This window comes from Labeo rohita, chromosome 14, assembly GCF_022985175.1.
Source record: "Labeo rohita strain BAU-BD-2019 chromosome 14, IGBB_LRoh.1.0, whole genome shotgun sequence".
In the NCBI taxonomy this organism is placed as follows: domain Eukaryota; kingdom Metazoa; phylum Chordata; class Actinopteri; order Cypriniformes; family Cyprinidae; genus Labeo; species Labeo rohita.
This window is the reverse complement of record NC_066882.1, coordinates 2,177,311-2,193,628: the sequence shown is the minus strand read 5'-3', so window position 1 is coordinate 2,193,628 and position 16,318 is coordinate 2,177,311. Positions and strand designations below refer to the sequence as shown.

The window sequence follows — 16,318 nt, the reverse complement described above, 5'->3', positions numbered from 1 at the left end:
TATTGCATGAGCCTTCTGATTTTCTCATTATGGTTCTGAATGTAATTAGAATTCATGTTCATACATGCAGGAAAAAAGGGAGAAATCATTGACATTCTGTTTAGTATAAGTTATTAGCATGAGTTTACGTGGAAATAACCATTTTTTTTAGAATATCTTTGGATCTCTGCTTTAAAGCTACAAACATGCAGCTTTTTTCACTTCTCAAGACATTAACTGAAGGACTGGAGTGGTGTGGATTACTTGTGGATTGTGATGTTTTATTAGCTGTTTGGACTTTAATTCTGACGGCACCCATTCACTGCAGAGTATCTATTGATGAGCAATACAATGCTACATTTTTCCAAATCTGATGAAGAAACAAACTCATCTACATCTTGGATGGCCTGAGGGTGATGATATTTTCAGCAAATGCTCATGGGTGTACTATTCCATTAATGACAGCAACACAAAAACCTGATGATCATGTTCTCCAGCATGATTCGAAAATTATGCAAAAAGCATCTTGTGCTTCAAGTGTAAATTTTACTTGATTAGTGAATAAGAAATTGTGTGCAATCTAAAAGAATTATTCAATGTCTTGACTTTCGAAATGAAATCCATGCACGTGAACATTTCTGCCACTCAGGTCCCTTTGGCCTTCTGGTGGGTAATCCAACCGTAAGGTCCAGAGGTTGACTATACTCTTCAATATCAGCAGCTTTGTAGTATTTTTAGGTCTGTGATCTGCTCATACTGCCAGCGCTACACATCCCAGCCCAGTGTAGTGTGTATATAACAGTTCTTTTAGCAGGTGGAAAAACAGTAACACACAAAGCCATTTCATCACACTGAATGAAAAGAATGGGACACAAGGTATGTAGAACATTACATTTACATTTTTCTCCTTTTTTTACATTTATTAGTTAGTACACTCTAAAAAATGCTGGGTTAAAAACAACCCAACTTGGGTTATGTGGCAACCCGGCGCTGGGTAAATATTGCACAGAACACATGCTGGCTGATTCAGACCCAGCTGGTTGGGTTAAATATTTTTACCAAACATGCTGGGTTATTTTATTTAAGTCAACTATTGTTTAAAAATTATTATATTTCTGGTTTAAAATGGACTGGAACTTATAAAAACACACAGAGTTACAAGAGGCAACAGCAATGATAAAAAAAATGAACGTTTATTATTAAGCAAAAACACATGGACAAAATACAAGATAAAATTGAATTTATTTGGGTGAATACAGAATAGTTTACAATATTATATACATCTAAACTCTTTTAACAAGCATTTTAGACATACAAAATGTAACATTTAAAAGTTTAATTTTAGTGTATTCAACCATTCTCTGTAATTGCTTTTTACTGAAACAGTGCAATCTTCATGCCGGTGTGTTGCCGAAAGGGCTGCTGTTCGCCGGGTTAACTGTGAACATCAGACCGCGGCCTCCCATTTCACTCGTAGCTGAAAGATACCGTGACTGACTCCAAAACCTGCCCACGAACAAACAGTACTGACATTACAGAAGACATTTTAAAATTTAACCCAGTACAGTAACAAATAAAATCCATTTATTTTATGCAAGGCAAAAGTTGTTTCCATCCTGCAAAACAACCACTGCTGACACAGCTGACTGACTTCTTGTCCTTTTGTTGTGTAAAGTAATACAATTTACAGCACAGTAAAGACTTTAGAAATGAAATAACCCAGCATTTGGGTTAAAAAAATAACCTAGCATTTTTTTTAGAGTGTAGCTTTAATTCAAAGTGACTTACAAACGAAGAAAACATTTCTTCAGTTTTATGGCCACTATATCTTGCATGACAGTTCTTTATCTTTTTTATGTATCTGCAACAGGACAAAGGTGAGATTCGTAGTAGTTGTCAAGTCGTATACCTCAGTAACCATAGTGAATTAGATATTGTTGTATGTTACCTTTTAACTTTTTTTCCCTGTAATGAATTGATTTATGAAACGTGTTTCATAACTGTTTTTTAATAAAAAGCATTCAGTATGTTATTTATTAAGAGGTTTCTTTGTAGCTCACTCCATTCAGCATGACAGTGCAATAACATTCCAATGTTTAACAAAGCTTTTGACTAAAAAAATCCATTCTGAGAAATATTCACTAGAGTAGCAATTAGCTCCAGTTTCCCTGATATCGCCGATATCGAAATCATTATAAATAACATCTGTATCTCATTAGGATTTTTCACTTTCACCTCACGCTTCGGGTTTAGATGCATTAAAAATCAGGGATGGCAGAGTGACTTTGACATCTCAACCCGAAATGTGCATCATGTCTTTCACTCTGATTCCTAGAAACAACTAATTACCAATTTATGTATACTCAGAAATGTATTCCCTTTAATATTTTAGTTTTTGCCAGTAGTTGCTAAAATCAATTTCTCAGCTGTAAATACATGAAATAATATACTATTCTGGGTGCACGCTGCCAAAATCACTTTCTTTGGTCCGGTAATTGCCATACCTGTAAGAAGTACATTTATTCATTAGCAGTGAGGAACATGGAGTTATTTAAGCACCTTCATGAAAAGATGTGATTACCACAGCGGTGTGATTCTCAGAACAAGAGCATAATGGCACACATTTCTAAGAGCATCTGTCAATTTGGTAAGGGGACATGGGTTGTGGGATACTAATGCTCTTATGAATTTTTTCTACTTGCCATCTACATGACTCTATAAGGCTTTTTGGCAATCACACTGGATATAATTTCAACTCAACTAATTTTTGTTAAGCCAGTCAAATTACTTTGGGTTGCTTGGCTGTTTTAAAACCTTCAAAAATGCCCTCAGTTAAAGTATGTATGTGTGCGTGTAGGAAAGATGTAATATGGTCTCCCAGTTTTAGATGGGAGTGTTTTATTAGTGTTTTATTGTTGTGTGATGCTCCTTTAAAAGGGTGGGACTGTTGTTTGCCACAGTCCTGTTTCCTTGTGGAAAGGTAAGGAGGGTTTACATTCTCTGTCATTTATTAGTTATATTGGCCATCCATGCCAGTTAAAGGAATATATTGTTGTCAATATGTTTATTAATGTATGTGTGTTAATATATTTGATGGATGGTTTCTTAATTGTAATACGTGACCCTGGACCACAAAACCAGCCATAAGGGTCAATTATTTGAAATTGAGATTTATACATCATCTGAAAGCTGAACAAATAAGTCTGTTGGTTTGTTAGTACTGGACAATATTTGGCCGAGATACAACTATTTAAAAATCTGGAATCTGGGATAAAAAAAAAAAAAAAAAAAAAATTAAATATAGAGAAAATCACCTTTAAAATTGTCCTTATGCATATTACTAATCAAAAATTAAGTTTTGATATATTTACGGTAGGAAAAATACAAAATATCTTCATGGAACATGAACTTTACTTAATATCCCAATGATATTTGGCATAAAATAAAAATTGATCATTTTGACCCATACAGTGTATTTTTGGCTATTGCTACAAATATACCCTACTAGTGCTACCTAAGAGTGGTTTTGTGGTCCAGGGTCACATACTATTTTGTGTTTTATAAATTGCATATGGCAGACCATATTTTTCTGTATACTGTATTGTGTTTGAGCTTTATTTGAGTATTTTGGGGTTTTATTCTTTTACAACAAATCTGTAGTTTTTACCAAATTATTTTGGCATCTGTGGCTGGCAGAATAATTTTATAAAAAAATACAGAAAAACTAACAAACTGTAAATTTGACAGTATAAAACAGAAATTTATAAACAAGAAATCTGCCTGTAAATTCAACAACACATACTGCTACTTAAATTTGTTTTGGCCCTTTCATATATAAACTGACAGCCACCATAATAACGCAGGTGGTAAAAACGTAGAAAGAATCAAAGTTCACTACAAGTAGTGATAAATTGCTAATATACGGGTGATGCATGAGTCATTCACGGAAACACAAAACACTGCATGGTAACACATGACACTTAAATATTGCAACAGACATTCAACAAACAACAGAAGATTTCATATAAAACACATTATGTTCATAACTCATAACATGATTATTTAAATTATATGTTGATTTCACTGATCTACAGTATATATAATGACTGGATTGCTTATTGTGTTCTACACTGCCGACAGGCGGTAAATCCACTGAAAGTGCTTGAGACCCTACTGTCAGAGAGCATCATTGACTGACAGGCAAACACTGACTTAAAATCACCTGATTTAAAGCGTCCCAGTCAAGCAGGATTTATTATATGTATACATCAATTAATTTTTACTTTAGATGTTATCTGCACTGTTTATGGTCTTTCTGGGCAAGATAAGCAGTATATTTAAATCGTTAAGACGGGTGTGTCTGCTGCACACTTCCCGACACAAGTTAACTAATCTAGCACAATAAATATTTCTTTATGTACATAATTATGCAGGAAACATTAAACATGAACATATATCTTGTATTAGTATCATGAATAATACAATATCAGCCTATACTGAAAAGCTTACCATGCATGATTTTGGAAATAAAGCTTCATGTCTTAAAGTCTGTACCATATGTAGTCAGCGTTATTTCTCTGAATAAGTTATGATGTGTATATTTTTAATGTCCTGATTGAGCAACATCTATTTCAGACTGTCCAAGGCAGCAAATTAAGGTGTATACAAAGTCAGTGTATCACATCATTTGTAATACATATGTTAAGGATTTAGTTTATCCGATGCTTGTCATGTTCATCTGATATTTCCTACTGTAATGTATGACTATAACTTTTTAATATGCAAGGGAAATTCCTGACATTAAACAAATGACTGTTTACATGCTTAGGACGTTTGCGTTGTAAGAATGCACAGGGATACTACAGATACGCCATAAAAACGCTACTTGTTAGGTGATATTTTCTCATTAAAATCGTATATATTTTCCTTTAGAAAATATAGAATATATGGGAATACTGGGGGACAGCAATATGGCAGCTTCACTTTCATTACGTCATGAGCAATCCAGTTTTTGAAGCTGCTTGTTAAAGGAGAAGTTCACTTCCAGAACAAAAATGTACAGATAATCTACTCACCTTTCTTTCTTCAGCCATAAAGAAATCATGTTTTTTGAGGAAAACATTTCAGGATTTTTCTCCATATACTGGACTTCAATGGTGCCCCCAATTTTGAACGTCCAAAATGTTTAAATGCAGCTTCAAAGGCTCTAAACGATCCCAGCCGAGGATGAAGGGTCTTATCTAGGGAAACGATCAGTGTTGGGGAAAGTTACTTTTAAAAGTAATGCATTACAATATTGAGTTACTCCCTAAAAAAGTAACATTACATTACTTAGTTACTTTTTATGGAAAGTATTGTGTTACTTTACTTTTGCATTACTTTTTAAATCTGGGCAGGACTTGCTTGTTTGTTTTTAACATTAAAAGTTCTATTTTTGGCAAATGTAAAAGCCTTTTCACACCAAAAGCCTCAGGCTTTGAGAAAAGTGAATTCACATCTGTACAGTAGACCACAGAAGAAAAAAAAAATCAACTCTTCAGTAAGAAAAAAAAGGAAAACAAATGTTAGCTTATCTAAAGTCATTTTTGCTTATTAGTATGGTTAAATTGGATCATCAAAGGTCGGCAGCAAAGACATCGGTTAATAAAATAGTATTAAATGCATTAAGGATATTTGTATTATATAACATTTAATTACTGCAGGTTTGCGTCATATTCTGAGTTGAATTTCACTGTTTTTATTCATTTTGAGGAATACTGAATCTGTTTTTTGTGAGTGAGATGAATTAATGCATGTTCACATTTATTCTAGAACTAACATTTTACTCCCGATTTCTCTCAACATGGGGAAAGGAGAGATTTTAATCAATAAATGGGGGGAAAAGTAACTGGCGTTACTTATTTGAAAAAAGTAACTGAGATATTGTCTTGTCAATTAAAAAGTAATGCGTTACTTTACTATTTACTTGGAAAAAGTAATAATATTACGTAACTTGCGTTACATGTAATGCGTTACCCCCAACACTGGAAACAAGCAGTTATTTTCTAAAATAAATAAATAAATAAACAAAATAATATTACAGTTTATATACTTTTTAACCTCAAACGCTCGTCTTGTCTCGTCTGCCTGAACGCCGTTTTTTTCTAGGTAATGACAGTTAGGTTATGTCAAAAAACTCTTATGTTATTTTCTCCTCCAGCTTCAAAATCATGGCTGCAGAAGTACTGACCCAATGTTTACAAAGTGAACATGCAAAGAAAATTAAACACTCTTTACAAAAAAAGGAAAAACAGCGATGTAGAAAATGAGATGTTTTTTGACATACCCTAACTGTCATGTTCAGGCAGACCAGCCTTTAAGTTCAATAAGTATATAAAATGTAATTTTTTTTTCAGAAAATAACCGATCGTTTTGCTAGATAAGACCCTTCTACCTCGGGTGGAATCGTTTAGAGCCCTTTGAAGCTGCATTTACACTACATTTTGGACGTTCAAAATCGGGGGCACCATTGAAGTCCACTACATGGAGAAAAATCCTGAAATGTTTTCCTCAAAAAACAAAATTTCTTTCCGACTGAAGAAAGAAAGACATGAACATCTTGGATCAAAAGGAGGTGAGTACATTATCTGTACATTTTTGTTCTGAAACTTAAATGACACAGTTCTGTTTCCCTGTGGAAAGACGCTGCAGTTCTGTGGTGCATGAATAGTGGCTAATGTGGATAAAAAGCCTAATAAAAAGAAAGCTACTCTGCTCTGACTCAGCGTCAAACTTGGTATCACTCCAAAAACAAAACTTCCCTATATGATGCTTTAGAGCAGTGGTTCATAACCAGGGGCTCATTTGGGGGCATCAGCAAACTTCCAAGGGGGGGCTGCAGGATGACTTAAAAGCATTTAAATAAATAAGATTATTGTATGTAAACTCATACCTGCAAACAAATCAACAGGTAATTATTTTAAAAAACTTGGAATCAGCGGTTGACATTGTTTAGGAAAATTCTGATGAGTCTGTTTTAAAACACCAGCAATGTCTATGGTAACATCCTAATCAGTAAAATGACAACACATAAAAAAGTGATAAACCTTACATTTCAGCCTAATAGATGATTAAATATGTTATATTTAATTGGTCTGAACAAAAACAGCAGACGGGTTAAACGAAAATGCAAATTCACTTCGTGACAGTAGGTGGCACATACAGAAAGCAAAAATACAGTGGTTACCACTGTTACACAAAGCAATGCAGTGCTTAGAAACTTTTATTACGCGTCATATAGAGGTAAGATCAAAAGAAATCGTCATCGAAACTTCTCTGAAAACAGTCAGTTCACTTCAGATATATATTTATATAACCGCCCTTCCCCAAATAAAAACTCACTGGATTTACACATCGAATTTCCAGTTTGCAGGCATGAAGCGGAATTCATACTACTCTGAATATTTTGTTAGACAACTGGGGATCTTCAAGTCTAAAAGGTAGAGATCCACTGCTATAAAGCATTCTTGATGTTTTCCATTGCATTGCCATGTGGTGCCAAATGTTTTCTGAGTAAGTTTTAATGCATTGCTATGCAGTTACTAGATGTTATGAGTGGTTTCTATGTGTTTATTTACTGCCCAAAGTTGAAAAAAAAACCCTCTGCATATAGTTATCGCTCTCGGTGCAAGTTTTATGTATGTATTTATTTATTTATTTTTGCCCTATTCATCATCCACCAGGTAAATGCATCAAAAAGTAAATGCAATTCTCTGGTCAATGAGCTCCACAATTTGTGGTATCATCATTCAGGTCTAGAGCATAAACAGTAAAGGACGAGAAGGGAAAAGGTACTGGCATCCTGCCTGCAATGATGAAGATGAAGATGAAATGCTTTAATTGCTTTAATTGCTTCTACACTAAACGCCGTGACCGCAGCAGCCGCAAAACGAACAAAAGCAGCTCTAAGGTATCAGAGGAGCCCCCTGTTCACACTTTAACCTCACAGACAAACCCACAACATGAGCAACAAAGCAAACAAGACTGCAAGGCTGAAGCTGTCCCAAAGGAAGATGCTGTCGTGCTTAAAGAGTGGAGTTTTAAGACCAGTGGGTCATCAATCGCTGATGGCAAAACAGGTCGAATGACAGCTAGACCTCAATCAGTCAATGCAAAAGAGCCAAACAAGAGCTCTGAAAAGGGGGACATGACGGATAGAGAAGAACAGAGGTCACTGGCTAAACGCAGAGAAAGCAAAGAAAATGGAACTTATAGATTGAAGAGGAAGAACTCAATGACCCAAGAGAAAGACTCAAGGAAATCATCAACCACCTCCTCAAAAAAAATAACATTAAACAGGCCCAGAAGACAACTTAAAAAGGACCTAATACCGAACCCTGAGGTCTTCCACAAGATTGACACACATGCAATCAATGCTGGAAGAGAGGTGAGAGAGATCAGATGTCTTACGTGTCTTTGTTTTTGGAGGAGTGAGTAGTTTGATACGTGTTTATTTGGATTTGTAATTTGCAGCTCAGAAGCAGGAAGATCTTTTCGGTGCAAGCAATCACCAAGACAATCACAGGGGGGGCAATCAGTGATTTAGACAAACTGCGTGCCATTTGGATCTGGCTTTGCCACTACATTGGTCAGTTTCTGTCTTTCTCTCACACACACATACTTGAGCCCAAAAGTATCTTCCACATCAGCAATCAAGGGTTTGTTTCTTTTTTGAGATTCACTGATTTAGTTGACCTTTTCTTCTGACCAATAAAAGCATGGTGTATCTTGAGCCGTGACAATGTAACATCACTGCAGGATTTAATTCATTATATTGGCCCTTACTTATTGGACTCAACATTAGACATACTGTAAGTTGGGTTGCAAAGGGAGTGAAAAATTCTGGTAAATTTCTGGACATTTTCCAGAATCTTTTCAGGATATTTTGGAACACTTGGAAAATGTTGAAACTTTTCACAAGATTCTGAAAATTTACTGAAAATGTTCACCCCTTTACAACCCTTACAATATTTTGAGAATAAAGTCGAAATACTACGAGAATAAAGCTGAAATGTTTTGAGAATTTAAATCATAGAAATTAAAGTTATAATATTTTGAGAGTATAGCCTATATTGCGCCTGAAAAGGCCCGGATTGAGAGCCCTGAGAGAAGTTGCCAGGCCACTGGAATTGATATGAATAGCTTATTGTTGCATCATCTTACTGGGATGAGGAAGAGTCAATTTTAAGGACTCGCAAAAACAGCTTAATTTCAAGAATATTTATTAACAGACTGAACAGGAACAACTTTTTATTCAGCTCACACCCTCAATAGACATTCCTTTGGTAGATGCCAGCTCTCTTATTTTAACCCTTTTTAATACACTATAAATATATGTGGGAATATTAGCAGAAATCATACCTTGTATCGCGGGGACAGCCTATGCTTGGAAATAATATTTCCTGTCTTCGATTGCATTCGTAATCTGTTTTATAACAAAATACAAACAATGTGCCTTATAAAAATGTGTTTTTCAAGCTCTTTAATGTGGCGTGACAGATCACAACTGATTCATGTGAATATCAGTTCATTAAATTATAGCGTACTGTTTTCTTAGTGAAAATTCCACCACATACAAAAACATCTGTGGCGTCCAACCTTTTATTCCTCACATGTATTTAATTAAAAACAACAATAAAATGTTCTACAGGCTGAAGTGGGCTCCAACTCATTGACCTAAGTTTTTGTTGTCTTTTCTGAGGTATATAATGTTAAGTGACTAATCACACTATTTTATTCATGGTATAATGCAGTAAATGATTGGACATAATATTTAATGTCTTCCATTCATTACTTGCGACCTCCCAGTAAATGCAATAATTTGTGCTTTGTTTTTTTTAATGTAACACAGCTCAGCTTTTAAATTTTGTCAATTTTATCATGAAATACAAATTATATATATATATGTATATATAATATATATGGGTATATATTATATATATGTGTATATTTTAAGTTAATAGCAAGATATGAAAGTGAGGGAACATCAGAAGACATGGAAAAAAACAGTATAGCCTAATTTAATGAAACAAATGTTTCGTTGTAATCGGAAAATGATTGACATGCCGCTTAAACTGAGGCAAATACAGCGATCTGTCACGCCACATTTATTAACGCAATATTTCGACTTTATTCTCGTATTATTTAACCTTTATTCTCAAAATATTACAACTTTAATCTTGTAACCTTATTTTTTTAATGTGGCATTAAAACGTCGTTAGTGGTAAAGCTTGAAAAGTTAAATAGAAAACTGAACAAACTAGGCAAACATCTGCTATGGTTGGTGACACAAATTACTGTTAACAGATACTGTGTTTTACTTACAGAGTATGATGTGAAGGGCTATCTGGGCCTTTCTAAAATGGTTTGCTCTCCTGAGCAAGTCATTTTGACTGGACGAGCTGTGTGCTCTGGTTACTCCAGCGTCTGTTTACAGATGTGCAGGTAATCCATGCAATTCATCCAAAAGAGTCTGGCGATTTCGAGTAATAATCATATATATGTGACCCTGGACCCTGCACAAAACCAGTCATAAAGGTCAATTTTTCGAATGTGATTTTTGTGGTAAAACAGAAACAGTACAACATGATATATTGGACAGGATTAAAAGAAGAAATAATTAAGTGTAACTTTAACATTCATGGTGGGCTGGGTAAACAAATTTAATGGGTAACGGCGGAAGCGGAAGATATTTTTGTTCAATAAAATTGTGACGTAGGTGCCAAATGTAGTGGTTTCTGTCAAATACACACTCTGAACTACAGAACTGAACTTTTTCCACACAGTCACATTGATTTTTTATGATGTGGCTGCCAAATCACACTATCTGTTCAGGGAAGCTGGTATCGAGTGCAGAGAGGTGTCGGGCCATAGTAAAGGCGCTGGTTACCAGCTGGGCCAGAGTTACCGGAACAATGATTCTGACCACAGCTGGAATGCAGTGTTTCTGGATGGACAGTGGCACCTGTTGGATGCCTGCTGGGGTGCTGGATATGTGGACACAGACAAACAAGTCTTTATAAAGAGGTGAGACTGGACTACAGAACAGATCACTGTTACTGTATATTATCATGCACAACATAATTTTCATAAAATTAAGTAAAAATAACTGACCTAAATGCAATAGTATATTTATTTCATCCATACAGTTATATACAACACTAAATGCACTGACCATGAAAATTAACTATGGAAAATGACTAAAACTTCAGATATAAAGAGTTCTACTTCCTGACCGACCCTGAGGACTTCATCGACTCTCACTATCCTGAAGAGGACGAGTGGCAGCTTTTGGAAAGCCCCATTGGGATTGAAGAGTTTGGGAAGAGGGTGCTTAAAAAGCCTGACTTCTACACACTAAACCTAACCCTCATCCACCCGAAACACTCCCTTATAGTTACAGGTAACTCAAGTTTATACCACACGTGCTGTTCTCTCGGAAATTATCTCTTTGCAATCATGTTCGTTTCATATAATTCTCAATTTGTAAATAATTGTAAAAAATATATCAAAAAAATAATAATTACAATTACGTTTTGGGTCCACACCAAACATTTCACAACCTGAATTAACCTTGACTTGTCATAAAATGTCAAATAATTTGATACTGAGTCCAGTTGTTCAAAAATAATCTGTCTAGATATCAGGTAACGGACTGGAGCAAATCTTGAAAATGGGTTGTTCAAACGGATTCTGAAATCTGATCTGAAATATGAAGAGTTTATTTGCAAAAAAACGATAAACGGCATTTTCAAAAAAATAAAATAAAAAAAATAAGGCTGTGCATCATTCTCCACATATAGCGTGATCTGTACCCTAAACACATTTTGTCAAAAAGCCCGTATTGTCAACTTTCAAACTCTAAAACAAGAAATATGAAGTTATCTGCTTTTGCCAAAAAATAAAACAACTGTTGGAGTTATCTGCTTTTACTATAAAACAAATTATATATATATATATATATATATAAACACACTTTCAATGAACTTTAATTTTGTAGGTTACTTGTATTTGTTTAATTTATTATTACTTAATATTACTTGTTACTTGATATTACTTGTTACTTACTTGACATTACTTGTTATGCACAATAAAAAAACATTTCTGAAATTTATACAAAAAATTATTTTCAGATTTATGAGATTAAATAAAAATTTAATTATCTGTTTCTGCAAATAAACTCTTCATATATGCACACACACACACAAACATGTGGCCCTGGGCCACAAAACGAAATTGAGATTTATACATCATGTGAAAGCTGAATAAATAAGGTTTGTAAAGATAGGACGACATGTGGCTGAGATCTACTATCTAAAAATTTGGAATCTGAGGGTGCAAAAAAAAAAAATCTAAATATTGGGAAAATATTGTCTAAGTTTTTAGCAATACATATTACTAATCTAAAATTAAGTTTTCATATATTTATGGTAGGAAATTGACAAAATATCTTAATGGAACATAATCTTTACTTGATATCCTAATGATTTTTGGCATCAAAGAAAAATGGATTATAAACAAAAAAAAAACAAACAAACAAAAAAACAAAAACATTTTTTCCTCATCACCATATCCCTTTAGGGGCTCCGCAAAACACGATTTGGTCATGTGAAAAAGTGTGTATCTGGATCACTGTGATTCAATCCAATTTTGCTTTGAAAAACCAGCAGAAAATAAAATGGATTAGCTGATCCTGGACAGCAAAACATAGGATTTCCAAATCCAGATTAAGATTTTTGAACCCTGCAGACCTGGCCTGAGGTCTGCAGGGTTCCTCTCTATGACATTATTTCCCCCCTTTTTTCTTAAACTACATTCTATACTATATGCATGCAAATAAATTCATTTTAATTTAGAAATTAAAACACGTTGGTAATTTTAAAAAAGGCATTAATTACATCTTTAATGTTTTTGTGAATTAACTCATAGATGACTTTAATGTCATCGATCCATCAATTGATGTACTGCTGTGAGTAACTGACACTTTTACCATCTGCATATCACAGAGAACGGTGAAGCGACAGTATCAATGAGTTTCCCTCAGCTCGTCCATTTCACCTATCAGATTTCCCAGCTCAGCGGCAAAAAACCACAAGAGCTGAGCAAGTCCATGGGTTTTCTCACCAGCACGCAGAACAGCATGAAGCTACGTATCATGCCCCCAAAGCCTGGCATGTATGAGCTTGAGCTTTTTGCTCGAACTGGAAACACATCAGAAATATTCAACTGGATCTGTTCCTTCCAGCTGGAATGTCCATCACCCAAGACTTCAGAAGAGCTGCCTGAGAATCCCCACGTGTGCTGGGGCCTGCAACCAGACGCGACGAGTTTAGGACTCGAGCCTTGCAATTATGGGAACGACATCATTTCGCTAGAGTCTGGATCCTTTAGGTTAGTCTTAAACACTACTAGAACACTCATGGTGTTGTGTGAATTGAGCCATAAGAACCTGGATAAGACTTTATCTAAGAAATGCTTGGCCATTCAGACCGAGCCTGACCAACTCACATGTAGCGTCCTTTGTCCTTACTATGGTTACTACCGTCTGTCTGTGTTTGTAAGGGACTGGGCAAATGAAGCAGACAGCTTTGAGAACGCAGGCAACTTTCTTCTTCACTGCACGGGTGGTGCCGTCAACCTGAATGAGCTTTTTCCCAGTGGCCTCAGCGGTTCCTGCGGTCCTGGGATCAAGACTCAAGAGGCCGGCCTCTGCGAGTTTAGCCATACAGAAGCTCTGGTTTACACACAGGAAGGAAAGTGCGACATCACCTTCCAAAACCCAAAAGATATAGATCTCCTCTGCAAATTAACTAAAGAACAGTGTGATCAACCACCAAGTCAAACCACCCTTTCAAACCACGTCCTCTTCACTCACAATGGGAGCAAAGTCACTATGAGCATCAATCTTCCTGAGTCTGGAGTCTACAGGCTCACTCTCTTTGGAAAAACATCCTTCCAACAAGAATTCACTTTCCTGTGTGATTACATCCTAAAGAACACCTCAGCAAATAAGTGGCCTCCATTTCCATGCATGTACAATGCCTGGAAGAAGGGCTGTGTGCTGTATGAACCTCAAGTGGGGCGGCTAGAGGCCTCGTCCTGGGTGAAATTTCGTGTACACGTCCCAGGCGCCCAAAGAGTGAGCGTGCACGGAGATGAGAGTGTGGATCTTCAGCTCAGTGAGAGTGGGGTTTGGGAAGGGAAGGCGTTTACAGGCAGAGGACCACAGCTCAAACTTGCTGCCACGCTGAGCGAGACCCCCAATATGATAACCACCCTGATGACCTTCAGTGTGGTGAAACCAAATGAGAAGTGATCTACAGCTCATATGTGATAATCCCAAAAGTGTCTATGAGGCTAGACTATGTCATGAATACACTCCCTTAGATGTGACTACAGTGGTGTCCTAAATGGCACACTATACACTCTAATCTAATCTAATCTAATCTAATCTAATCTAATCTACCATCTAGTGCAGTGGTTCTCAACTCCAGTCCTCGGGGCCCAATGCTCTGCACATTTTAAATGTTTCTGAATCTGACACACTCGGTTCAGTTCATGGATCTTTTTCCTAATGAGCTGATGATTTGAATCAGGTGCGTTAAATGAGGGAGACATACAAAATGTGCAAAGAAGTGGGCCCCAAGGACTGGAGTTGAGAACCACTGGAACCACCTTCTATGAAGGTTATTGTGTCGATTTTGGAGTCTGACAGACCCTCCCTTCTGCTGCGTAATTAAAGCTGCAACTGGGCAGTGTATGAAGCTTCCAACATTCTATGCTTCTTTTTTTTTTTTCAGTAATTATGTGCATTATCCTGATATTTCTTGTTTAACCCTTAAATGCATACCTCGGGTCTTTAGCGACCGGGACATCATTCACTACCCTCTCCCTCCTTCATTTTTTTAAAGTTATACATCAGCGTTCTTAGTATTCTTGTTCTTAACAATATAAGGAAAAAGTAATAATTTAAAAGAATGTCTGTTTTCTGATTTATTTCTTTATAAACAGTGTATAGGTTCGCTAGAGACCCGAGGTGTGTATTAGTGTAAGTTTAAGTTTTTCTGCGTGAAAAATATTCAAATATCTGATGACTTAATGCATGCAATTCACCTTTATTCCTTGAGGTTGCACTGTTCAATAGACAATAATGACGTGATGTTTCACTCATAAATCACAGCAGGCATAAAACAAAAGCATATTATGAGCAAAAACTGAACTGGTTTGAATGGCTTTAGTGCAGAATAATATAAGACATAAAATATAAATGTCACTGTCATTTGCCAGCGATCAAAATATTGATTTTGAAGTTGTTGAAAATGATAGTTTTGTGAATCTGAATCGCTCAATAAGAAAGGGACTTGCTGCCACATACTGGTGGTTTTAGTGTCATTTTTATTTATCCATGACAAGCCTAAACCGGGCAAGGTACCAGCACAAAACACACTCTGCAAAATATCTTATTGTATATCTTATGAATTTGTAAATTTTGAATGGTTGATAATGAAATAAATGTTGAGATCTCTTGTTTTTTAATATTCCATAATATGTATTTTAAAATTATTTTTAATGTCAAATATTGCACACCCACAACTCATATATTATTGCTTTAATAAAATAGCACATTAAAAACATGGAACCATCTTTTGTTCAATGAAAAGTTTTGAGTAAAAGAAGATTTAAAAGCTTGTAAAAATCTTTATAGTGGTTTTGGTGCATCTTACAATAAAACACAATAATGTGCAAATCATAACTGTTTTTATTATTATTATTATTATTATTATTATTATTTGATATTATTATACTGTAAATGCTACTGGGTATTTTGGGCAATTAAAAAGATGTTTATACAAGAGTTCTATCAGAAGAAATGTATATCTAACTGACAGCATTTTATGTAAATATATATTTAAGTAGACACAGCTGAATAAAGCTCTGCTTTAATTAAGTAGATGTATGTGATTGCACTCAAGTTGCCTTCAGGAAGCTTCTGCTTTAGGGAGTCCTTATTACAAATTGTCATTCTCATTTACGTTGGAAAGAAAATGCAATATGAATGAAAATTTATGCATGATATTTAATGGATAGTGTATTTGCAAAGCAAATGCTTTTGCAAAACATACAGGGTAAACTCGTAAATTAAAAACATGGAAGAGGTATACTGAAATCATTATGAAATGCTTTTAATGTGTTTTTATTGAATGTATTTTTGAGTACAAGAAAAAGAATATTACGTCACTGACCCTTGAACTAACCTGCATTCCAGCACCGTTTACTCTTCAACTTATTGCTCTGAAACTTT

The 16,318-nt window shown here is 35.4% G+C and overlaps 1 protein-coding gene across 1 annotated transcript; it reads left to right on the top strand.

Annotated features, from left to right (window-relative positions):
* The first annotated feature begins 767 nt into the window (after window positions 1-767).
* Window positions 768-15,650, top strand: LOC127175768 (kyphoscoliosis peptidase). The gene is made up of 7 exons (XM_051127015.1): window positions 768-855; window positions 7,701-8,404; window positions 8,491-8,605; window positions 10,344-10,461; window positions 10,852-11,043; window positions 11,229-11,419; window positions 13,023-15,650. The coding sequence occupies exons 2-7, from the start codon at window positions 7,829-7,831 to the stop codon at window positions 14,330-14,332; spliced, it is 2,502 nt and encodes an 833-aa protein (XP_050982972.1). The 5' UTR covers window positions 768-855; window positions 7,701-7,828; the 3' UTR covers window positions 14,333-15,650.
* Window positions 15,651-16,318: the final 668 nt, after the last annotated feature.

What these genes read in the sequence shown, in the direction of transcription:
- LOC127175768 (XM_051127015.1), top strand. Translation starts at nt 7,829, where the DNA reads ATGATGAAGATGAAGATGAAATGCTTTAATTGCTTTAATTGCTTCTAC. An exon ending in AAACAAGTCTTTATAAAGAG is followed by an intron (nt 11,044 to 11,228) that starts GTGAGACTGGAC and finishes CTAAAACTTCAG; the next exon opens with ATATAAAGAGTTCTACTTCC. An exon ending in ACACTCCCTTATAGTTACAG is followed by an intron (nt 11,420 to 13,022) that starts GTAACTCAAGTT and finishes TGCATATCACAG; the next exon opens with AGAACGGTGAAGCGACAGTA.